The following is a 23,743-nucleotide window of genomic DNA, read 5'->3' as shown; positions in this document are numbered from 1 at the left end:
TTTCAACACTAACAGGAAATATGGAGCTCATATTTGAGGTGTCAGCACTCTGACGGGACGCAGAGGAAATCATTTCATCGTCTTGGATTCTTCTTTCAAACGTGGCCGTCGCTGTGTCTCTGGTCCAGTTTGACTTTCTGCTGGGCCTGCTATAAGAAGCAACAGCACCAACGGACTGTGTTTGGATTACGTTGTCATTTAAACGTGAAACTATTCTGAATTTAAAAAGTAAAAATGAATTTTGATTTTGGTTCACTTTCCGAATCAGCCAAATGGCCCCGGCAGCTGGTGGTAGAGGGCGTGCCGTGTCCCTCGTTGCCGCGGTTACACCGTTCACTTTCTGGAGTTGATTCTTCTTAAGAATGGAGCAGAGTTGAGTTGTCTGGTTTGTGAGTGAGTGAAGGACTGTGGGTAAAGACTGACTGAATGTAAGTCAAGGCCCTGAAGATACGAAGTGTGCTAACGTGACCCGACGGCTTCGCTTCGCTCGGCTGCGTTGGTCCAGTTAGAATCTGGGTGAAACGGTTACCAGGCAGAAGAGCTACGCTGCTCTGTAGACTCCTCTGGGTTTCACGGTTCGATCCTGGCTCGGTTAGTGTGGGAAACCCTGGCGGTGTGGAATGTTCTCTCTTTCTCCAGATCTGTCCGCGGCCTTCAGCCTCTCAGACTAAACTGTTAACCAACAGGAGAACGCCAAGTTCAGACCTCCGTCTCAAGTACCCGATGGCTCTGACTTCTGAGGCCCGTAGTTCATCTCGCCTCCGACAGCCTCTGTGGAAGCTGCGTCACATTGCCTCGGCCCAGCTGTTCGTGGAGTCGGGCCACAGCTTAGAGCAGATAAGAAGCAGGTGCGGTACTCTGCGGAGTGTCCCTGAACGCCTCCTGAGTGCTCATGAAGAGGCGTTCGCCGTGATAACAGAAACCAGAACGCCACAGGAGACTAAACCCTCGTCTGGATTTCCTGAAGCCGTCTGGACTTGGCTTTTCCAGGTTTGGTGAAATGTTTCCACCCTGGCAGACCGATGACTCCGGCTCGCCACAGTCGAGGTGTTATGAAACGTGCCGAGCTGCCAGCAGCAGGCTGAAACGCTCCCTCCACCTCTCTCACCTTCTTTTCAAGGTTTGCATAATGTCACAGTGTTTCCACACAGGATTACTGGAATTAGCTGCACAGACGCTGCTTTCCGGATTATGTAACCGATTTCAGTTCACAAACTCAAGAATTCCTCTGAAAACTCATCAAATGTTCAAGTGAAATGATCGCCAGTGCTCCCGACTCGGTTCCACAGAACAAACCTCCCCAGTGTGACGGAGCGTTTGCATCCAGAACCTGCAGCTGGACCGAGCACTCTGGATCTTAGAACATGTCTACTGGGTTTATCAGACTCCGAGACTTTCAGAATCTGTTTCCATGACAACGTCGGCATTCTGATTGTCCATCTACTGAGCATCTGTTGAACTACTGTTTACTAGACCCGGACCAGGACTTGGAGCAAGAACTGGAGCAGGAGCAGGAGGAAAACCAGGACCAGCAGCACAGTTTACAGAGAACCAGAACCAGAAACAGAATTTACACCGTCTCCACGGCAAAGAAGTCATTTTTTGTGAGGTTCCACTATGGGAGCCGTTTCCGTTGCTGTGTAAGTGGACACCTAAAGACGTTTCAGAGATGTTGCTGCGCAGCTGGTGTGTTCGTGTGTGTGTGTGTCTTCAGATCCACTGAAGAAGCCTCCAGCAGAACACTGACGGCTCTTCACACAACGGCCTTCTTGTTGTTCCAACATCAGCTGATCACGAGAACTGCTAATGATCTTACACACACACACACACACACACACACACACACACACACACACACACACACACACACTGCCTCAGTTTGTCTGGTTGATGTTCGCAGCTTTTCTCGAGATATGAAGATGTAAGCTGTTTCAGGTCACACACTTCCATCCTGGCCAGCAGGACCCAGACACACAGCAGCGCCCCCTGCTGACGGTCAAACACCACGTTGTTCAGTTCGATGGTTCCTCCGCAGTGTGGCGACCACGGAACTGTCACGTTCCTGTAATACAGTCACTTCTTCATCATCACCGTTCTTCAAGTTACCACCTTGTGGTTTCATTACAAAAAACTAACAGCACCCCCCACTGGCCCAACATGCTAACTACGCTGTTTCTGCTGTCACCGTGGAAACGGAACATCATGGAAATGGAGACGGAAATTTCACTGATGTGGAAACTCTCCCCTCTGCTGACCCCCAGTGGGGCACAGACACCACCTCTGGACCCCCGGTTCTACCTCTGGGACTCCCTGCTCCACCTCTGGACCACCTGCTCCACCTTTACTGACCCCCAGGGAGGTCTCAGACACCAGCCTGGGAGATCCTCAGCTGTTTCGTGTACACTCAGTCCATGTTCTTCAAATTAAAAGTGGCAACAAAGTGAATAAAACATGTTGAAAAACTGTCAAACGTTTGTAATGTCACTAACGGAACAGGAAATCTGAAGGATAAATGTCCAAGATGGTAGTGATGAAGATACTTAACAGGAGTTTGTTCTGTGTCTGCAGCTGATTGGATCCTTCCTGTCTGAAGTGTGTTGGACCTGGACTGAGTAGCTGAGCAGACCAAAGGTAAACTGTCTTCACCTGTCTTCATCTCGGTCCTCCAGCAGGTGTCTTTCAGGCCCCGTTTCCACATTTCAAAAGAAAACTCATCATTTTTACATTTTCATTTCTGAAAAGTTTCATCTTTACACTTCATCATTTTGAGAACAGTGTCCATTTCCATGGTGACGGCAGAAATGTTGAAAACCATGTAGTTTTCATGTTAATCCACTGCCACACACACATGCTGCAGAGAACAACACACTCTAAACATGAACAACAGGAGAACACAGACATTCGCATTTACAGACCACCAAGCTGGCCCTCTCACACACAAATATTTTCTCTCTCACACGTATATATACACATACATTCTTATTGCACAATCATATATTGTCACTGTTACATACATATATTCTCCTTTCACACACACTTTCATTTTCTAATTATTTCAATAATAACTGGCATACATTTTCCTCACTCTTAAAAACGTGGACAATAATCAAAAGTTCTGAAAAAAACACACAGCAAGTAGCTACGGAAGCCCGAGAGGCTCAACACACAAATCACAAATTCATCCAGAATTTTCAGTTTTTCTCATTGTTGGTGCTTTTCTGAGTGAGGAAAATATGTTTGTTATGACTGACATAATTAGATTTTGTGCTTTATATTGATTAAGTGAAATGTTCAGTTTAACTTGTTCCAGCAACTGTTAGCATGTCAAAGGATTTTTCCATACACATTAGCATCAAGCTAGTGGAATTTCTTTTAATTTTCATTTTAATTTTCTGTCTCTTAAGTCCTCCCGTCTGTACAGAACCCATAGTTCGCCCTTTACATGACGGCACAGTGGTTGAAAAACACTCTCCTAATCCTCCAGTTGGGTCTTGAGTGGTTGTAACGTGTTAGCATATAGTGTTAGCATTAGCTGCCTGTCCTGCTTAGGTCACTTGGAAGTTGTCAGGTCTGAAGAGTTTCTCACTTTCCACCATCCGTGAGTCCAGTTTGGAGCAGATGAACCTGGAACCTGCAGCTCGAGCCACGAGGATCAGGATCGGGCCGTTTCTGGGGAGGATAAAATATTGCTTGTATATGCAAGAAGAATGTATGCGTGTAAAAAAGACAGTGTATGTGTGTGAGAGGTGAATAGATGTGTGTGTGTAGAATGAATTATGTCTTGCCCGGCCCCTCGTAGGTTGTAGCTGTGAGGCTCCGTCATGTTCTGCTCTGTGTTTATCTTCATACTTGAGGTCAACCCAAAGTACAGCCTGCTTTATTTTCTATTAACGTCCCGCGTGTCGCTCCTCCGCCTTCAGGCTGGAAACATCAAACCGCACACACACACACACACACACACACACACACACACACAGTGTGATAACCAGCGGACTGTTCCAGAGGGAGGAGTACAGTTTCTGTCAAATTTACTCTCAGAACAGTGTTGACTTCTGGGTAAGGAGTCACGTGATGCTGAAGGTCCAAACACATCAGACAGTCACAGAACTTCTAGAACATCAGAGCCGTGTGTGTGTGTGTGTGTGTGTGTGTGTGTGTGTGTGTGTGTGGTTATGGGTGTGGTGAAGGAGTGGTGTGTTTTGTGTGTTTATTAAAAGGAGCTGTGCGGGTTTGGCAGAGTGAAGCAGCAGTTCCCAACCTGAGGTCCAGGATCTACTGGGAGGACACACACACGCACACACACACACGCACACACGCACACGTCCCATCTCCTGGAGCGCGTCGTCTTTCGAAGTCGCAGGTTAGCTTGAGCTTGCAGCTAGCAGGGTGGTGCAGGAGCTCAACAGTGTTAAAAAAGGGGACTTTCTGCATTTTTGTTTCTCAAAATTTGCAGCATCATCAAAATGTCTTGTTTCCACGGAGACGAGAAGTTACGTTTTTCAGTGTTGCGGTGTGAACGGAGCCTCAGCTCCTCTGACCTGCCGCCTTCTCGCCTGCCTGGCTGTCTCGTGTCCCGGTGGAGTCGGGGCTGCTGGCCCCGCGGCGCCGCCCGCTGGCTGCTGACGGTCCTCCACCCTCAGCTCTGAGTCCTGCACCCACCGAGCACACAGGGCCCTGCTGGAGGCTCTGGTTCTGGAGCTGTGCCGTTCCCCTGCTGCTGCTCGTCTGGAAGGCGGTGGTGAAGGTGGAGATGTCCTGCAGCCTCCACCAAGAGCTCACTGCAGCACAGAACAATCCAGGCCTGCAGTCCACTTCCTGCTGTGGCAGCACAAATAGAAGCCATTTGTTCAGTGTGTGTGTGTGTGTGTGTGTTTGTGTTGATGGATGGCGGCAGATGGGAATCAGAGGCGGGTGAAGCCAACAGGAAGTGATGTCACGTGTCCTGCAGGTCTCAGGGGAAGTGATGTCATTGTTGCTGGATCAGCAGGCGATGCTCCTCTTATTCGTCCTCCTCTGTTCCAGTGTTTCTGGTTCTGCTGTGTGTGTGTGTGTGTCTGTGTCTGTGTGTGTCTGTGTGTGTCTGTGTGTGTTTGTGTGTGTGTGTGTGTGTGTGTGTGGAGGTTTTCATTTCCATTAGATCTAATAGAGATAATGTGAAGCAGGACTGATCTCCCTCACGGAGTTTCCCGTCGCCGCCTGAACCCGAGCTCCTGGAATCGCTCCCGTTTCCTCTTTTAGAAGCTCTGTAACTCTGTACGGCGCTCCAGCAGCTGCCCGCACCTCCCGTCAGAGGTCAGAGGTCACAGGCAGACCCCGGGTGACCTGGTCCCCCGAATCCCCCTCTCAGTTAAACTCCGTCTGCGGGCCTCGGCTCGGAGGTTTCGTCCGTTCGTGTTTCCTGCATTGCGTAACTCATCCGGCCCGACGTGTACTGCGGTGATTCCTGCAGCAATAAATTCAGTGTTTATTGTCTCACTCCCCTGATTAAACCGAGCAGGGAGGGTGTGGGGGGGTGAGGCGGGGCGGTGGGGGGGATGATTGCACGGTTCCAGTGTGACAGACAGGAGTGTGGCTGCAGCAGCTCAGTAATTACTGTTTACTTTGGACACACACACGCTGGTTTATGTGCTTCGTGAGGACCGTTGAGTGGGAGCGTCTCTTCTATGAACCGGGTTTTCGGACTCTGAGACCTGGACGGGGTTTCTGAGTCCGGTTCAGAGGTGACGGCCGGTGTTTCTTCCTCTTCGTCATCTCTGTAGAGGAAAAACAAAACGCTGCGCTTCTTGGCCTGCGTGGAAAAGAGTGGCTGTGAGAGCTTTCACAACACTCCTCCAGTGTCTGAGCCATCCCCAAACCACACACACACACACACACACACACACACACACACACACACACACAGCTTATCCTGCAGGCTAAATGACAGACCTTGCTAACCACAGGGATCTAATTGTAGCACCACTCCTCACTGTGTGCGCCCGTGTGTGTGTGTGTGTGTGTGTGTGTGTGTGTGTGTGTGTGTGTATATATATGTATGTATGTGTGTGTTGGCTGGTCGGATCTCCCCAGAGGGGGAACAGCAGCAGCGACCCAGAAATAGCTGATTGTGCCCAGGGTTGGACCTGAAAGGGAAACGTCACGGTGTGGGGGTGGGGGGGGGGGGTGGGGGGTGGGGGGGGTGGGGGGTGGGGGGGGGGGGGGGGGGGGGGGGGTTAAAGTTCAGCAGATTTCACACGATGCCTCCGACATCCTGATCAGCTGGGAGACTTCCTGCAGGGGAGAGAGACGTCCTTCCGTTGGAGGTGGCTGTGGCTCGGGTAGAGCGGTCATCTTGCAATCGGGAGGTTGCTGGTTCAATTCTCCTCCCCTGTCTCATATGCTGAAGTGTCCTTGGGCAGGACGCTGAACCCACAGCTGCTCCCAGTGGATGGATAGAGCCTTGCACTGTGTGTAGCGTCTCCCACTGAGCAGTGTGGCCCGCAGGCTGATGGAGGTGGTTCTTGTCCTCGTCGGTGTTTGTTTGTGACGGATCCCATCAGAAACGTTGGTCAGTTTTCTGCATCGTTTATTCATACCAGATTCCACCGTTCATGTTTCGGATGTAGCGAGAAGCTAACGTTACACATGCTACTGGTGAATCTCAGTGATTGTTCTCACCCTGCAGTATTGTCAAACGGAAGGCCTGTGGGCCAAAACCGGTCTCCAGAGACTCCAGTCAGGCCAACCCCACCCCCCAAAAAGAGGGAAACTAAATTTAAAAAAGCTCTCACACTGAGACCACCAAGACATTCCACTGGATTCACAGCAGAACGCTTCGTGACCACTGATTTATGTTGAGTATGGAATCATTTTCTGTCAGAACTGTTTGGTTTTGTGAAAATATTCACACTTTCGTCCGATGACAGATCTGATAAAGAAGGAAGAAGATGGTTGTGAAAAGCTACTTGAATGACAAGAAGAAAGCAGGAGTGCTTAGAGTTTATACTTCTGATGCTTGGCATGCTTACCATTGGCTGCCTGGTTTTGGTTTTGGCTTAATTAAACTTTGTTTGTATTAGGATCATTAGTTTAGTTTGTGGATCAGGTTGTGCTATCTGTTAGTGAAATCCAGGAGGAGACAGGAGGAGCAGGAGAGACCAGATCCCGTCAGAGGCTGAGGAAGCAGATCTGAGCCGCAGTTCTCCTGTTAGTCCACCAGGTGGAGCCGAGCGCCTTCTGACTGCAGAACAACTGAACGTCTCTTCTTCTTCTGCTCCTCAGATGGAGCAGGTGTCGGACGAGGAGGTGGAGGTGAGGGAGGAAGAGGAGGAGGAGGAGGAGGACAGCGACAAGGAGGACCAGGACCTGGACAAGATGTTTGGAGCGTGGCTGGGAGAGCTGGACAAGCTCACACAGGTGTGTGTGTGTCTGAGTGTGAGAATGTGTATGTGAGTGTGTGTATGTGAGAGACTGACCTCCTGGTGTTCCATACAGAGTCTGGATCCCCCCCCTCAGCAGAAAGCCCCCCTCCGACAGGAGACCAACATGGCCAACTTCTCCTACAGATTCTCCATCTACAACATCAACGGTCTGCCACACACACCCCCCCACACACACACACACACACACCACACTCCACCTCTGTGTGTTCCTCATACCTTACCGTGTGTGTGTGTGTGTGTGTGTGTGTGTGTGTGTGTGTGTGCGCAGAGGCTCTGAATCAGGGGGAGAACGTGGACCTGGACGCTCTCATGGCCGACCTGTGCACCATCGAGCAGGAGCTGAGCTCCGTCAACAGTAAACCCAGCAGCAGCAGCAGCAGCATGGCCCGCCTGGGCCTCACCGACACCAAGGTGCCCGCTAACCGCCCCGCTAACCGCCCCGCTAACTGCCCCGCTAACTGCCCACCTCCTGTCTCCACTACTGTCCCGCTCCATATTTGCCCCTCCTGTTCTCCCCCCTGTGCTCTTCAGTGGGTGATTATCAAATATCCCAACAATTACCAGAGTGTGAATAAGTCTCCCCCCCCCCCCCACTGCAGGTCCGGCAGAAGCCCCCCGCAGGGCGTAGCAGCAGACAGCAGCCAGCAGGGGGCAGCAGTGCCGGTGGTAACGGTGGAGGTGGAGGTGGAGGTGGAGGTGGGGGCAGCAGCGGAGCCAGCAGTAGCAGCAGCAGCACTCGGGCGTCGCCGGCCGGCACCATCCGAGTCCCCAGTGGGCAACCGGGACGACCGGCGCTGACCTCCAACTTCAGCCTGGACGACATCACCGCCCAGCTGGAGAAGGTGTGTGTGTGTGTGTGTGTGTGTGTGTGTGTGTGTGTGTGTTTACACATCGATGGAGCTCAGAGCCACCGAGAACGCTACAACTCTGTTGTCATGGAGACAGTCGTAGTTCTTCCGTTGTTGTCTCACTCCGTCTGTGCTCCTCCAGGCGTCTCTCAGCATGGACGAGGCCGCTCGCCAGACCTCCTCCCACTCGCTAAGCTCCGCCTCCTCCTACACGTCGGCCACGATGCGACGGCCCGGCTCCACCCAGCGTCAGCACCGTCGCACCGGATCAGTGGGCACAGTGAGCGACCACGAGGTGAACGAAGCTAACGCCGGACACGACCATGCTAACCCAGGCTAACGACCATACTAACAACCATGCTAACCCAGGCTAATCCAGAGCAGCGCAGAATAACTCCAGGTTGCACTCAGCCCCAAAATAAACCAGCTCCAAATGAGTCTGGTCTCAAATTGTGAGGCATGTAGCGGCTGTCTGTCTCTGGTCTGTCGTTTGTCTCCTGTCAGTTCTCCATCTTCGACTGAATGAACCTTAGAGTCTTTCTTCCTCTTCGTCTTGCTGCAGGTGCGTTCTATCGTTCACTCCTCGCGCTCCTCCGTCACCTCCGCCTCCGGCGTCTCCGTCAACTCGGCCTCCTCCATGAACTCGGCCTCCTCCATGGACTCGTTGGACAGCGTCCTGCGCTCCAGCGACGCGGACGGCCAGCCGTCCTCGCTGCCGCCCCCTGCTGGAGGAGCGGGCCAAGGTCATCCGAACGCTGAGGTACGAACAGCCGTCAGATGTTCCTGAGCGTTAGCTCCAGCATTAGCATCGGTCGCTCTTTCTGTCTGTGCTCGGCCTGCTGTTTCCTTTAGCTTTAGCATTAGCATTAGCATCAGCTGAGCTCTCTCTCTGCTCTGCTCATTGAACAAACTTTGAACATGAACAGAACTGCTAACTCTGTTAGCATTAGTGAGTTGCTGCCTCTTCATTGAGCCTGTTAGCTGTTAGCATTAACAGAGGCCGCCGCCGCGTCACTCCTCTGCTTCAGCGTTAGCATTAGCCGACTTGTTCAGTCTCTGACGTCTAGCATTAACATCAGGAGCATCGCTGCCACGCGCTCTGACCTTGCTGCTAGCTTGAGAATTAGCTTCCTGCTAACCTCATAAGCATTAGCTCTTTTACATTTTGAAGGTAAAAACTGAAAATGAATCCAACACATTTATTTAGCTCGATGTGGTATTTCAGTAGATTTCAGCTGTACTTCCTCCACAGCAGCTCAGAGCTTGAACACACACACACACACACACACACACACACACACACACACACACACACACTTTTGCTGTGACCGATGTGATCTTGGACCGTCGGAGCATAATCGCTCATGTTTGACCTAAATATCATTTTTAATCTGTTACCAAGAGAGAAGTAATGCTTTCTATCAAATGGTTTCTAGTGATTGAAGCAAATGTGCACACACACACACACACACACACACACACACACACACACACACACACACACACACACACACACACACACACTCGTGAGATTACTGGAGGCATCAGACCTTCACGCCATCTCTCCTCTGTGACTCTCAGAAAAGCTGAAACGTGGATTTCCTCCTGTAAAAGCAGTGCAGTGTTTTGTGTTTGCCGGCTCTCCTGTTCCGCAGGTTTCTGTCCTCTCAGCTGCTGATTTCTGCCTCACCACACGGCTTTCTGCCCCAAACTGCCCCACCAGCGACCTGATTAACCCCCTCTGTCTCTCTCTTCAAAGCACTCCTATCTGGACAGGGAAACTTCTCTGATTCTGAGAAACATTGCAGGAAAACCCTCCCACCTGCTGACCAAGGTGACGCCATCATCTTCCTCTTCCTCCTGCATGCTGCATGCTCCTCCTCCTCCTCCTGCTGCTCTCCTCCCCCTGCATGAACAGATGAGCATGCATTGTGTGTGTGTGTGTGTGTGTGTGTGTGTGTGTGTGTGTGTGTGTGTGTGTGTGTGTGTGTGTGTGTGTGTTTTGTAAGCAGGCTTTATTCTGATTGGATCAATATTGTCACGATTTGATTGGATAATATAGGAAATGAGGTGACTTGATTGGATGTTTCAGATCAGCAGAGGTAATCTGTGTGTGTGTGTGTGTGTGTGTGTGTGTGTGTGTGTGTGTGTGTGTGTGTGTGTGTGTGTGTTGCTTCTGTTTATTTGTCTCTGTTAATCACATCCACATAGCTCCAGAGAGTAATCAGATTACTCTCTGGGTTTGTCGGATGAGACGAACGTGACGGACTTTTAATTTGTACGCCCAGATTAAAGGGGAGGGGCCAGATTACAGATTACCAGCTGATTCAGGGGCTGCAGTGATTAGTCTGAGGACGTAATTGTGTGTGAGAGTGTGTTTGTGTGGTGTGTGTGTGTGTGTGAGAGAGAGATGGGGCATTCTGTTTCTGTGTCAGTGTTACACAGCCTCAGCAATAACTGCAGTCTACACACACACACACACACACACACACACACACACACACACACACACACACACACACACACACTGGCTGTGTTTGCAGTGTACGGAGGCTCAGGAGGGACACACTGCTCACATGAAAGAGCTAATTTTAGTCTGTTAATGTAGGTCAGAGAGAGAACGACAGCAAGAACGAGGGAAAGAGAGAGCCTAAAGAAAATAAGGGAGAGAGAACAAAATCTATTGGGTCCCAGCTCAAGTTTCAATAATCGTGAATCTTTTAGCTGCCAGGTAACCCTTGAGCAGGACATGGTTGATGGTTGATGAAGCAGACAGAGAGAACGTTTCCTCAGTAACAGGCAACAAATGGGAACGTTTCATTATTTTACAGTATTATTTGACAACATTTCACATTTTTAATTGTGTGTGTGTGTGTGTGTGTGTGTGTGTGTGTGTGTGTGTGTGTGTGTGTGTGTGTGTGTGAGCGTGTGTGTGTGTGTGTGTGTGTGTGTGTGTGTGTGTGTGTGTGTGTGTGTGTACACTTGAGTGGGCGGTGGACTTCGGGGATGCCGATAAGAAGATTGGTTGCTAATCCCATCTTCCTCATGCTCATCATCTTCATTTCCCTCAGCCCTTTCGCTCATACAGTGTGTGTGTGTGTGTGTGTGTTTGTGTTTGTGCATGCACGTGAGTGTGTTTGTTTTGTGGAGATGTGTTATATGTGTGTATACTTCCATGTGTTGGCACGAGCGATTCTGTTTGTACGTATGCATGTATTGATATGCAGTGTGTGTGTGTGTGCGCGTGCATTTCACTCTGTGCATGTGTTGTTTTAGTGGGTGAGCTTGTCTTCAAACGTTGTGTGTCCTTGTACGACTTCATATTTTGTTTGAGTGTGTGTCCTGAGATACACTCATATCTTCAGTGAACTTCTTCTAAGTATTTGAACTGCCTGAAAAGTGAGACGAGGACAAGGATGAAGAGATGCGTGTGTGTGTGTGTGTGTGTGTGTGTGTGTGTGTGTGTGTGTGTGTGTGTGTGTGTGTGTGTGTTGTGATTTGAAGTGAAAACTCAGAGCTTTTTCGACGTTTTGTGTGTGTTTACATGACAGTGGTCGCCTGAGCCACTGAAAAACGCCCCGTCTCCATGGAAACATATTTTGTGTATTGATCTTTGCAGTGTGTGTGTGTGTGTGTGTGTTGGGGGGGGGGGGTCATCACAACTGGAGCAACATGAAAGCTACGTGCTTTTCAGAACGTCGCCGTGTGAACGTGAAACTTTCCTGAACCGCTGTTGTCTCCTGAAACGCGGCGTGAACAGATCACTTCCTGCACATGCAGACTGGCAGCTGCAGCAGCAGCGTGGAGGCCCCTCCCCCTGCCGCCGCTTCCTCCTCCTCCTCCTCCTCCTCCTCTCTGCCTCTGCCTCTCTCAGCCGGGTGGACGTCTTTTCCCTCCTCTTTAAATCTGTGGCTCGCTAAACCCGAGCGGCTCCGTAAATCTCCGCCTCGCCAGATTAGAGTCAATCTGCGGATTCGCTCTCTCTCCTCCGTGAGCGCCGCTTTCTCTGCTCCTGCCGCTGCGCCTCCCGCTCCCCCTGCGTCTTCACCTCCCTCCTCTGGCTCATCCTGTCGCGCCGCGCTAACGCGTAGCATCCGCGGTGATGATGATGGTGATGATGAAGAGGAGGAGCAGCAGCAGCAGGAGGTGGTGTTCGCCGGTCGGAACCTTCCGGTGTTTCCTCTCCGTTTGGGATGTTTAGATGATGCTGCTCCTGCTTGGGATTATTCCTCAACATCAGCTCGTCTCCGGTCTCTCCCCGCGGCTTGTTTTTGTTGAGCACTTTGTTTGCAGACGACGCCGTTTAGTTCACAATATTAGGAAAAGTAGAGGTTGAAGGATGAATTCCTGCTGGAGGAGCCAGGTGGAGGTGGGTGATCTGATGATCGGACCCCTGCTGACGGAGGATGGGCTGTGTTGGCTTGCACTGACTTTTAGTGTGTGTGTGTGTGTGTGTGTGTGTGTGCACAGGAGGAGCAGGCTGCTAAACTGAAGGCGGAGAACATCCGAGTGGCTCTGGAGAAGATCAAAGAGGCCCAGGTGAAGAAGGTAAGAAGTTCAGGAAAAAAGCCTCGGATTTAATAACTAGTTACTTTATTATAAACAAAACATAATTAGTTACTGTGTCAGCAATCATCATGAAACACCACGTGGGAGGAAGATGCTCTATAATCTGGATGTTAGAAGAGGAAGATGCTCTATAATCTGGATGTAAGAAGATGAAGATGCTGTATAATCTGGATGTTAGACGAGAACGATGCTCTATAGTCTGGATGTTGAGGAAAGATGCTCTATAATCTGATGTTAGAGGAGAAAGATGCTCTATAATCTGGATGTTTGAAGAGGAAGATGCTCTATAATCTGGATGTTAGAGGAGGAAGATGCTCTATAATCTGGATGTAAGAAGACAAAGATGCTCTAATCTGATGTTAGAGGAGAAAGATGCTCTATAATCTGGATGTTTGAAGAGGAAGATGCTCTATAATCTGGATGTTAGAGGAGGAAGATGCTCTATAATCTGGATGTTAGAGGAGGAAGATTATCTACAATCTGCATGTTAGAAGAGGAAGATGCTCTATAATCGGGATGTTAGAAGAGGAAGATGCTCTATAATCTGGATGTTAGAGGAGGAAGATTATCTACAATCTGCGTGTTAGAAGAGGAAGATGCTCTACAATCGGGATGTTAGAAGAGGAAGATGCTCTATAATCTGGATGTTGAGGAGGAAGATGCTCTATAATCTGATGTTAGAGGAGAAAGATGCTCTATAATTTGGATATAAGAAGAGGAAGATGCTCTATAACCTGGATGTTAGAGGAGGAAGATGCTCTATAATCTGGATGTTAGAGGAGGAAGATGCTCTATAATCTGGATGTTAGAAGAGGAAGATTATCTATAATCTGCATGTTAGAAGAGGAAGATGCTCTATAATCTGGATGTTAGAGGAGGAAGATGCTCTATAATCTGGATGTTAGAAGAGGAAGATGCTCTATAATCTGGATGTTAGAGGAGGAAGATGCTCTATAGTCTGGATGTAAGAAGACAAAGATGCTCTAATCTGATGTTCGAGGAGGAAGATGCTTTATAATCTGATGTTAGAGGAGAAAGATGCTCTATAATCTGGATGTAAGAAGAGGAAGATGCTCTATAATCTGGATGTTAGAGGAGGAAGATGCTCTATAATCTGGATGTTAGAGGAGGAAGATGCTCTATAATCTGGATGGTAGAGGAGGAAGATGCTCTATAATCTGGATGTTAGAAGGGGAAGATGCTCTATATTCTGGATGTTAGAAGAGGAAGATGCTCTATAATCTGGATGTTAGAAGAGGAAGATACTCTATAATCTGGATGTTAGAGGAGGAAGATGCTCTATAATCTGGATGTTAGAGGAGAAAGATGCTCTATAATCTGGTTGTAAGAAGAGGAAGATGCTCTATAATCTGGATGTTAGAGGAGGAAGATGCTCTATAATCTGGATGTTAGAAGAGGAAGATGCTCTATAATCTGGATGTTAGAGGAGGAAGATGCTCTATAATCTGGATGTAAGAAGACAAAGATGCTCTAATCTGATGTTCGAGGAGGAAGATGCTTTATAATCTGATGTTAGAGGAGAAAGATGCTCTATAATCTGGATGTAAGAAGAGGAAGATGGTCTATAAACAAAGATCATTGACCAACGTGCAGACAGCCCTCAGAAACAGCAGCTAACCGCTACTTTAACATGCTAATGCTAACCAGTCAGATCTGCAGCTAACAGAGCAACACAATGAGCTGGAACACATGCTGGTTATCTCATTACTGTGTTAATGTCTGTTAATGGGAAACAATCTGAGATCACTGACACACACACACACACACACACACACACACACACACACACACACACACACACAGGTACATGGAGTTTGTGCGCAGTAAATCCAGTCTGTTAATCCCATCTCTCTCAGATTGAGACTTAAGTCATCATTATGCTAAGTGCTGTGTGTGTGTGTGTGTGTGTGTGTGTGTGTGTGTGTGTGTGTGTGTGTGTGTGTGTGTGTGTGTGTGTGTGTGTAACCCCAGCTGTTATTGACCAGCGCTCTTTCAGTGCACAGTAACACTGACCTGACCCACAAAACGAGAGTCTGCTGGACACGTGCCAGACGTGCACACACCACACACACCACACACGGCGCACACACACAGTCTTGACATCCAGTGTGATTGAACCAGGTTTAAACTGTTTCTATTTAGAATAAATTAATGTGGTGAATCTGAAACATGGTGGAAACGAGGCCTCCGGTTGAACCCTTGATAAACAGGATCTCCTCCTCTTCCTCCCCCCTCCTCTTCCTCCCCCCTCCCCCCTCCTTCCTCCAGCTGGTCATCAGAGTCCACCTTTCTGATGAGAGTTCTAAGACGATGATGGTGGACGAGCGTCAGACAGTCAGACAGGTAACGACGTCACTTCCTGTTGAGAAGCAGCCGCAGCGTCACTGACTGCTGTTTGTCTGTTTGATTGTTTGTTTGTTTGTTTGTTCCAGGTTCTGGACAGTTTACTGGATAAATCACACTGTGGTTACAGTGCAGACTGGTCACTGGTGGAAAGTATCAATGAGCTGCAGATGGGTGAGCACGCACACACACAGGCGTGCACACACACGCATGCACACATTTGCACATGCATGGACATACGTGCACACATACATGTATGGGCATGCATGTACACACATGCACACACTTATTTACATTCGCACACACAGCTACTCTCGTACACACGCATGTGCTGCATATGCATGGACTCATTTAAACTCACTCACACACATGCACACATGCACACAAGTGCACATGCGCACACATGATTTCATGCACATACACACACATACAGCTCTTCAGTAGTTTCTGAGTGTAGTTTTAATTTTTACTCCATACTAAAAGAAATTTCAACTGGTTTCAATTTGATGTTAAGATTTTAAAATTAGCTTCATTGTGATCAGAGCAGGTTTTTAATATCTGAGCAGGTTTCATCATACTACACTCGGTATATTTTTTCAGTCTCGTTTCAAATTTTTTTCACTGCTTTTCAATTGTGTCGTACTGAAGTTCGAATCATTTGTGACTGTTTTTAACCTTCTTAAGGAGGCAGGCTTTGCGATCAACAACAACCACAAACACACTCCACTCCTGCGGGAGCTTCAACTCCATTTTACTCCATTTGACAAGCACACACACACACACACACACACACACACACACACACACACACAGTGTCACAGCGTGTGTATGTAGGTCCAGTGCAGTGGAGCGTGTGATCTAACCTACATCTTCAGGGCTTCTGCTGAAGAGAAATTATAAGAAGGCAAAGTGACACTGTGTGTGTGTGTGTGTGTGTGTGTGTGTGTGTGTGTGTGTGTGTGTGTGTGTGTGTGTGTGTGTGTGTGTGTGTGTGTGTGTGTGTGTGTGTGTGTTAATTAACGCACTGAGGTAGGCCTCCAGCAGACGAAGCCCCGCCCCCGCCACCAGCTCTACCAGCACCCTGCTGGGAGCCCCCCAGCAGCACGCTGACTTCCTGTCTGGTTGTGACCTTTGACCTATCGCTGTGGGGAGGCGGGGCAGGGTGCAGTCATATTCCTGCTGCACTGCTCTCAGTTGTTTTTGCCCTCTTTTATTTGTCAGACATGTGAAAATCCTTAAGAAAAGTGTTTGTTTCTCGTTCGGGGTTCCTCATGGTTTGAACCTGGGACCCCTGGAGCTCTTTTCACAATCTGAATATCTCTATTTTCCTAATTTCACGTGAATCTAGTATTTACTGAGAGCCTTAACTCATAATCTGGTTCATGTCAGCTAAAATCATGTCATGGTGTGGTCCCGCCCATCTTCTGGGAGAAAGTTCTATTGTTCTAGAGTTAGGTATCTGCAGTGCAGCATGGAATGAAGAGACTTTCAGGAGTTCATCCACTTCTCTTCCTAACGCTCCATCTCAAACCCTGTGCAGAACGGATCTTTGAGGATCACGAGAACCTGGTGGAGAACCTGCTGAACTGGACCAGAGACAGTCAGAACCGGCTGATGTTCACCGAGCGCATGGAGAAGTACGCCCTGTTCAAGAACCCTCAGGTGAGACGCTCGGACTCGAACCGCCCGCCGCCGCACCCGGGCTGTTTGTGACCGGCTCTCCTTCTACTGCAGAACTACTTACTGGGGCGGAAGGAGACGTGCGAGATGGCCGAGAGGAACAAAGAGGCTCTGCTGGAGGTGCGTCTGTCTGTCAGAACCGCGTGGGGTTCGTCAGGGTTCAGATCGGGGAACCTTTGCGATCCTTTTCAAAGTGAAAATGTCTTTTTTTTCAAGAAGGATTTTAAAGAGCATCTCTTCATCCACTGGACTGTTCTCATGGATTGTGTGTGTGTTTGTGTGTGTGTGTCAGGAGTGTTTCGGTGGCAGCTCGGTGTCCGTTCCTGAGATGGAGGGAGTGTTGTGGCTGAAAGAGGACGGAAAGAAGTCATGGAAGAAACGCTACTTCCTGCTGAGAGCTTCTGGAATCTACTACGTCCCCAAAGGCAAAGCCAAGGTGGAGGAGACTCTCCGAGGGGATGGGAGGGTGTGAGGACGGGGCTGAGTGCTAATGTGTGTGTGTGTGTGTGTGTGTGTGTGTGCAGGCGTCCAGAGACCTGGTGTGTTTCCTGCAGTTGGACCACGTTAACGTCTACCTGGGACACGACTACAAGAGCAAATACAAAGCTCCCACAGACTTCTGCATGGTGCTGAAGGTACAGCTGCATCCTGCACTGACCTCTGCTGGCTGCAGCGGGAAGCACACCTTCACTGTCTGTGTGTGTGTCTGTGTGTGTGTGTGTGTGTGTGTGTGTGTGTAGCACCCTCAGATCCAGAAGAAGTCGCAGTACATCAAATATCTGTGTTGTGACGACGTCAGGACCCTCCAACAGTGGATGAACAGCATCCGCATCGCAAAGGTACGAATGGGTGGAGGGTTGGGTCGGATGGGGGTGTTTGGGGTCAGCACAACGAAACATGTCTTCTTCCTGTCCTTGTGTGTCTTCCTGTCTTCCTGTCCACATGTGTCTTCAGTACGGGAAGACGCTTTACATCAACTTCCAGGAGGCCATGAGGAGGTCGGAGGCGGCGTACGATTGGTCCTCGCTCTCGTCTTCCTCCATCAAATCAGGATCCAGCTCTTCCAGCCTTCCAGGTCCGACCGTCTGCTCCGGTAGAGACACACACACACACACACACACACACACACACACACACAGACACACACAAACACAGTAGAAACACACCTGGACCAGACCTGGGATCAGCAGAATTTGGCATCATGGGTTGAATTTCTCGTGTGTTTTTTTCAGAGTCTCAGTCAAACCACTCCAGCCAATCAGACAGCGGCGTATCAGAGATGACATCATCAAGCCACACCCGCTCCCAAAGCGTGGTCAGCTCCATCTTCTCTGACGCCTGGAGGCGGGGCACACAGGGGGAGGTGAGGAAGCACACACACACACACACACACACACACACACACACACACACACACACACACACACAGACTCCCTCCCACTGTGGTCCTGTTTCCCATGATTCCCTCTGTTTCCAGTGGTCAAAGATGAGGGGACGCGTGGCCGTTCCTCTGTGTGCGGGAGGAGGAGGTTAGACAGGAAGTGATGTCACAGCATGTTAGCAGTTTGGCTGCAGCCTCTGAACTCTTGATCTTATTCCAATAAATGTGCGCGCGCACACACTCTCACACATACACACACACACACACCACACAAACTTCAGTTAGGTGTAAAATGTTTTAATTGGTCTCAGACTTTTAAATTCTGTCTAAAATCGACCCAAACATCATGTGGGACCGGTGGAGAACCAGCTGAAATCTGTTTCACAATATCGGAGGAGCGTTGAAACACTCAAGAGTATACGACATGTGCATGCAGGCCGCGAATCGTGTTGGGAAGACCTTGGTTTTGTTGGGTCGTTCTGGATTTTATTGAGTCGTTTTGGGTCATGTTGGGAAGATCTGGGTTTTGTTGGGTCGCTCCATGTTTTGATGGGTCGTTGTCGGTCTTGAGAAATTGGATCCTTGTGGAAAGATTCTGGAGCTCCGCAAGGGCTCCGTAGCCGGACCGGACTACGAATTAGCTGCTGTGTCCATTCCGCAGCCGGAACGCATCTAGTGTGAACCTGGTGTTGTTGTGCCATTCTGGGTCTTGTTGTGCCGGTGTGGGTCTTGTTGGGTTTATCTGGGTCTTTGGGTCATCCTGGGTCTTGTTTGGTCAGTCTGGGTCTTGTTGGGTCGGTCTGGGTCTTATTGGGTCTGTCTGGGTCTTGTTGGGTCGGTCTGGGTCTTGTTGGATCAGTCTGGGTCTTGTTGGATCAGTCTGGGTCTTGTTGGGTCTGTCTGGGTCTTGTTGGATCAGTCTGGGTCTTGTTGGGTCTGTCTGGGTCTTGTTGGGTCTGTCTGGGTCTTGTTGGGTCTGTCTGGGTCTTGTTGGATCAGTCTGGGTCTTGTTGGTCGGTTCCGTGACGTTGAACCTCTGGGTTGATTCAGAGTTCAGGGTCTTCCTGGTTCGAGAGGCTGCAGCTGAACTGAGGTGTTCTCTAACCCGGTAACCTGCTGCTGTGCTGGATGTGTTCTAACCTGTGTGGGATCATGTTCACGATCCGTTCTGAGGGTTCAGAACCAGAACCAGAACCAGAACTCACAGGATGCACCTGGTTTGGTTTTGAAGCTTTTTCATCTTGAGTGACTTTTTTATGATCTGGTTTCATCTTTGAGTAGTTTAACTGTTTTTTTTCTGATTGTGTTTCTTCCTCCTCATCCTCTTCCTTTTCCTCCTTCTTGTTCTCCTCCTCCTCCTCCTCCTCCTCCTCCTCCAGATGATGAGGATAGACCCCATCAGTAGACCGGTCCTGGTCCAGATCCCGACTCTCTCGTCCCAGCCTCAGACTCCACCCTCCAGGAGCAGCTACACTGACGGCCTGGTCCCGTCCGACGAGTCCTCCCCGTCTCCGCCCTCGCCTCCTGCTCCTCCTCCTCCCCCCCCAGCCATGAGCGTGGCCCCCCAGCCGGCCTCCTCCACCACCCCCTACGTGAAGTACAGCACGCTGGCCCGCCTGCAGAACCAGAGCCAGTCGCGGACCCTGCAGACCGGCGCCCCCCAACCCTCCGCCCCCCTGCAGACTGCCAAGCCCAACTACAACACCCTCCCTGCTGCGTACAGCACCTCCCCGCCCCCGCCCCCCTCCCCTCCCCCTCCCCCGCCCCCCACGGCGCCGGAGCCCGGCTCGGCCATGGCGGCACTGAAGTTTGGTCCGCCGAGTCCCTCCGCCCTTCTGCCGCCTCCCCCGCTGGAGGAGGAGGAGGCGCAGGAGCCCCCCTACCTCCCCCCTCCCCCGCCGGAGGAGACGAACGGGCTGCCCCCTCCCCCACCCGCGGATCCCGCCTGTCCTCAGCTGTCCAACGCCGGCCTCCAGCACTTCCTGGCGCAGAAGTTCCCCAACATGGTGTACGACTTCAGCCCGGCGGCGGCCGAGGACGCCTCCCCTCCCCCGCCCCCGCCCCCCTCCACCGGGCTCTCCCCTCCAACGTCCCTCCAAGTCCTCCGACCTCTGTCCCCCAGCGCGCCGCCCCCCGCACCCCCCAAAACCTTCACGGGCGGGTTTCCCCCCCAGACGGCGCCCAAGCCTTCGGGCCCGTCCTCGCTCCCTCTCGCGCTGTCGCCCGTCTCGCCGGTCCAGCCTCCGGTCGGCCACGTCCCGGTGAAGAAGCAGCAGAGCTTCTCCACCGGACACTCCCCCAACCAGCCGCCCCCCACCCTGCCCAAGCAGCACAGCCTCTCCTCCAAGAACCTGGCGGTGTCGCCCTCCTCCTCCTCCGTCTCCATCGCCGCCGCCACCTCCTCTCTGGTCAAACAGATCGTCAACCAGTTCCCGGGAAACTCCTCGCCCTCCTCGTCCCTCCCCAGCTCCAGCTCCACCGAGGGCGCCAGGTTCTCCGCTCCTCAGTCTCCTCCTGCCGTCAAAGCCAAACCCAAGTGGCAGCTGGGAGGAGTCGCTGCTCCTCAGTCTCCCGAGTTCCCCCCACCCCCTCCCGACAGCTCCCTGGGAGAGTTCCCTCCTCCTCCATCCTCGTCAAAGACCGGCTCTCCCATCAAGAAGTCCCCCTCTGCCTCGTCCACGGGGTCCATGAAGCGGGGTCCCCCCCCGACCCCCCAGAGAGCCTCCTCCATCCGAGGAGAGGCGCAGGAGGACCGGCCCAACAAGGTGGAGACGCTGGTGAGCAAGTTCGGTCAGGCTCCTCCGACGGGGAACTCGTCCAGCTCGTCCTCGGCGACGGGTTCTCCGTCCAAAGAGTCGTCCTCGCTTCCGGCGCCACTTCCCAAGCCGGGGAAGCTGAACTTGGCCAACCTGCCGCTGGCGCTGCAGGGTCTGCAGGCGGGACAGCTCAGCCAGCCCGCCGACTTCCCGTCCCCCCCTCCCCCGCCTCCCCCATCCCAGCCCGCCCACCTGGAGTCCTCCCCGGACTACTTCCCGCCGCCCCCCAGTGACTCCGAGCTCTTCCCCCCTCCTCCGCACCCGTCCGAGTTCCATCACCCCCCGAAGGTCGCTGTGGTCAACCCACAGCCCCAGATGCACCCGCCTCAGTCGGCCCCCTCCGTGTCGTCATGGAAACAGGGCTCGCTGAAAAAGGGGGCGGTGCCTCCCCCGACACTGAACCGGCGGCCCAGCAACCCGGCGCAGTTCGACATGCCCTTGTCCCCTCCCCCTCTGTCTCAGACCCCGCCCCCCTCCCTGTCCTCCTACTCCTCCTCCTCCTCGCCGGTCCCGCCCACCTCTCCGAAGTCGGCGGGGCCGGGCTCGCTGGCGCTGAAGCCCCACTTCCTGGAAGACCTCAACCGCACGCTGAAGAGGAAGTCGGTGTCGCGCCACGGCTCGCTCACCTCCTCCACCCTCATCCCCTCCTCCAAGATGGAGCCCGTGGGCACCATGGACGACATGGCGCTCCTCCCGCCTCCTCCGCCCGAGCTGCTGCCGCAGCAGCATGGGAGCGGGGGACACCGGGGACACGCCCACACGCTGTCTCGCCACCACACACACTCCCAATCCACCAAACACGCCAACATCTCAGGCTATGCAACGCTGCGGCGAGGCCCGCCTCCCGCGCCGCCCAAACGGGACCAAAGCACCAAACTGACCAGCGAGTGGTAGGCGGGCGCCGCCGCCGCCGCGGAGGCGGGCGGGGCCTCCAGGACTGAACCCATCAACAAATAATCCGTGTCTGTGTTGACTTTGTGTGTCTCTTCCGAACGTCCGCTGGAGCAAGTAGCAAGTTCCCTCCTCCTAATCCAGATTATGATTGTTAATATTAACCTCATCGTTACTCTCATCACCTTTAATCCAACGACATGAGTCAAATAGAAATATATATATATGTATATACATCTGTATACAAGCGGAACTCTCACCTATCGGCTTTTTCCACGTCTGTGTAGCTTCGCATCCAAACTGAGAACAGTCCGAGCGGACGGCTCGCAGGTACTGCATGTTGCCACGGCAACGGAGGGACGACTCGTCCGCGGGAGGAAGACGGAGGAGCGCGAAGACGTGTGTGGGGGTGTATGTTGTTAGGGAGGTGGGGGGGTCGGGGGGTAGTCGGGGGGGCTTTAGCAGCCCCTGTTTCAACCCTTTTCTTTGTGCGTGTGTGTTTTTATATCAGATTATTTAATACTGGAAAGATATTGTTATTATATTATTTTAAGAAAAGGAGCAAGTTCTGACTGAGTCCTCTCAACGCTTCTCCTGCTTCCTTTGACTTTAGCGCTTCTCTCCCGATTGGTCGACCGGATGCTTCAGTGATTAAAGAACGACATCTTGTAACTCAGCGACGCTGTACTCAGATTACTCTTCAGATTATTCCGTTCAGATTATTTTGCTTGGATTACTCTGTTCAGATTATTGTGCAGAGCTTTATCTGCTCAGATTGTTCTGATGAGATTACTGTGTTCAGATTACTCTGGTCAGATTACTCTGTTCAGATTATTCTGAACAGATTATGGCTGTTTCAGCGTCTACACCCCATTTTCAGTATTTTTCTGCCCAGACAACAAGACGACACATTCAGTCAGTTTTCCTACTGAACCTCAACAAGTTTTAATATAAACACTATATTGCCAAAAGTATTTGCTCAGCTCTGCAGATCATTGAGCTCTGGTGTTCCGGTCACTTCTTGACCACAGGAGGATGAAACCAAGAACCTCATCATGCAGACTGAGGTCCGTTCAGACCACGTTCCAAGTGAAAACTCACCGTTTTTGCTTTTCCATTTCAGAACAGTTTTGTGTTTTTCCACGGTGACGGTAGAAACCCTGAAACAATGACGTTTCAGTGTTGGTCCTCCAGTTGGTGCTGTCGTTTGTTTTCTAATGAAACCACACACACATCCTAAAGTGAACAATACCCTGTTGATAGTGCATTGTTCCAGGAGAATCTGGACCAGAACCAACACCAGCAGAATATGGGCTGGGAGTCAAAGTCGTCGGAGCCGTTGCCATGTCAACCAAGCCTTAATACTAAAATTGGGAGGTCACTGAAGTCTGTGTTTGTGTGTGAAGCCAGGCGAACAAATACATTTGGCAATATCGTTGGGTTAAAATGGCCTTTTCCCCTTGGTGTATTGGAGACTTTCACTGTGGCAGTTTTTGAAAAGCAAACCACCCCAAATAACAGTTTCTTCACACAAACTGCAGTCCTGTTGGATTATTATTCGATTTTAATGTCCTTAAAGTCTTTTTTCTTGAGAAGTTTTTACATTTTCATACATTCAGGTTTGTTTTTCTACATTTTTTTTTCTTCCATTTGTGAAACAGAACATTTGTCTGCCTCATTCATAGGAATCCCAAACTACATGGACGTTTAGCAAACTCTTGGTATGTTTTCAAAGATTTTCATTTTAGAAAAATGCTCATTGAATGATGCGGT

The 23,743-nt window shown here is 50.9% G+C and overlaps 2 protein-coding genes across 6 annotated transcripts in view; both read left to right on the top strand.

Moving 5' to 3' along the window:
• itgb5 (integrin, beta 5) overlaps nucleotides 1-8,313 on the top strand; it is a 39,502-nt gene extending 31,189 nt beyond the window's left edge. The window contains exon 17 of one of the 2 annotated variants that reach the window (XR_003933154.1): nucleotides 8,264-8,313. The gene's annotated coding sequence lies outside the window, so the exon portion shown is untranslated. The remainder of the gene's footprint in view (nucleotides 1-8,263) is intronic. The other variant, XR_003933155.1, reaches the window with a different exon arrangement.
• Nucleotides 1-22,374, top strand: part of LOC115402669 (ras-associated and pleckstrin homology domains-containing protein 1) — a 28,349-nt gene extending 5,975 nt beyond the window's left edge. Inside the window, exons 2-20 of one of the 4 annotated variants that reach the window (XM_030111181.1) lie at nucleotides 2,569-2,631; nucleotides 7,261-7,395; nucleotides 7,474-7,567; nucleotides 7,690-7,832; nucleotides 8,021-8,263; nucleotides 8,412-8,564; nucleotides 8,832-9,029; nucleotides 10,029-10,103; nucleotides 12,740-12,817; nucleotides 15,128-15,202; nucleotides 15,292-15,376; nucleotides 16,743-16,864; nucleotides 16,937-17,002; nucleotides 17,175-17,318; nucleotides 17,407-17,517; nucleotides 17,623-17,721; nucleotides 17,837-17,957; nucleotides 18,115-18,245; nucleotides 19,643-22,374. In XM_030111181.1, the coding sequence (XP_029967041.1) occupies nucleotides 7,261-7,395; nucleotides 7,474-7,567; nucleotides 7,690-7,832; nucleotides 8,021-8,263; nucleotides 8,412-8,564; nucleotides 8,832-9,029; nucleotides 10,029-10,103; nucleotides 12,740-12,817; nucleotides 15,128-15,202; nucleotides 15,292-15,376; nucleotides 16,743-16,864; nucleotides 16,937-17,002; nucleotides 17,175-17,318; nucleotides 17,407-17,517; nucleotides 17,623-17,721; nucleotides 17,837-17,957; nucleotides 18,115-18,245; nucleotides 19,643-21,973 (4,404 nt within the window). In that variant the 5' untranslated portion in view covers nucleotides 2,569-2,631 and the 3' untranslated portion in view covers nucleotides 21,974-22,374. Of the gene's footprint in view, nucleotides 1-2,568; nucleotides 2,632-7,260; nucleotides 7,396-7,473; nucleotides 7,568-7,689; nucleotides 7,833-8,020; nucleotides 8,264-8,411; nucleotides 8,565-8,831; nucleotides 9,030-10,028; nucleotides 10,104-12,739; nucleotides 12,818-15,127; nucleotides 15,203-15,291; nucleotides 15,377-16,742; nucleotides 16,865-16,936; nucleotides 17,003-17,174; nucleotides 17,319-17,406; nucleotides 17,518-17,622; nucleotides 17,722-17,836; nucleotides 17,976-18,114; nucleotides 18,246-19,642 lie in introns of all 4 variants that reach the window. The other 3 variants (XM_030111180.1, XM_030111183.1, XM_030111182.1) reach the window with 3 other exon arrangements.
• Nucleotides 22,375-23,743: the final 1,369 nt, after the last annotated feature.

This window comes from Salarias fasciatus, chromosome 16, assembly GCF_902148845.1.
Source record: "Salarias fasciatus chromosome 16, fSalaFa1.1, whole genome shotgun sequence".
NCBI lineage: Eukaryota > Metazoa > Chordata > Actinopteri > Blenniiformes > Blenniidae > Salarias > Salarias fasciatus.
The sequence above is the reverse complement of the archived record's forward strand: the minus strand, read 5'-3'. Positions and strand labels throughout refer to the sequence as shown.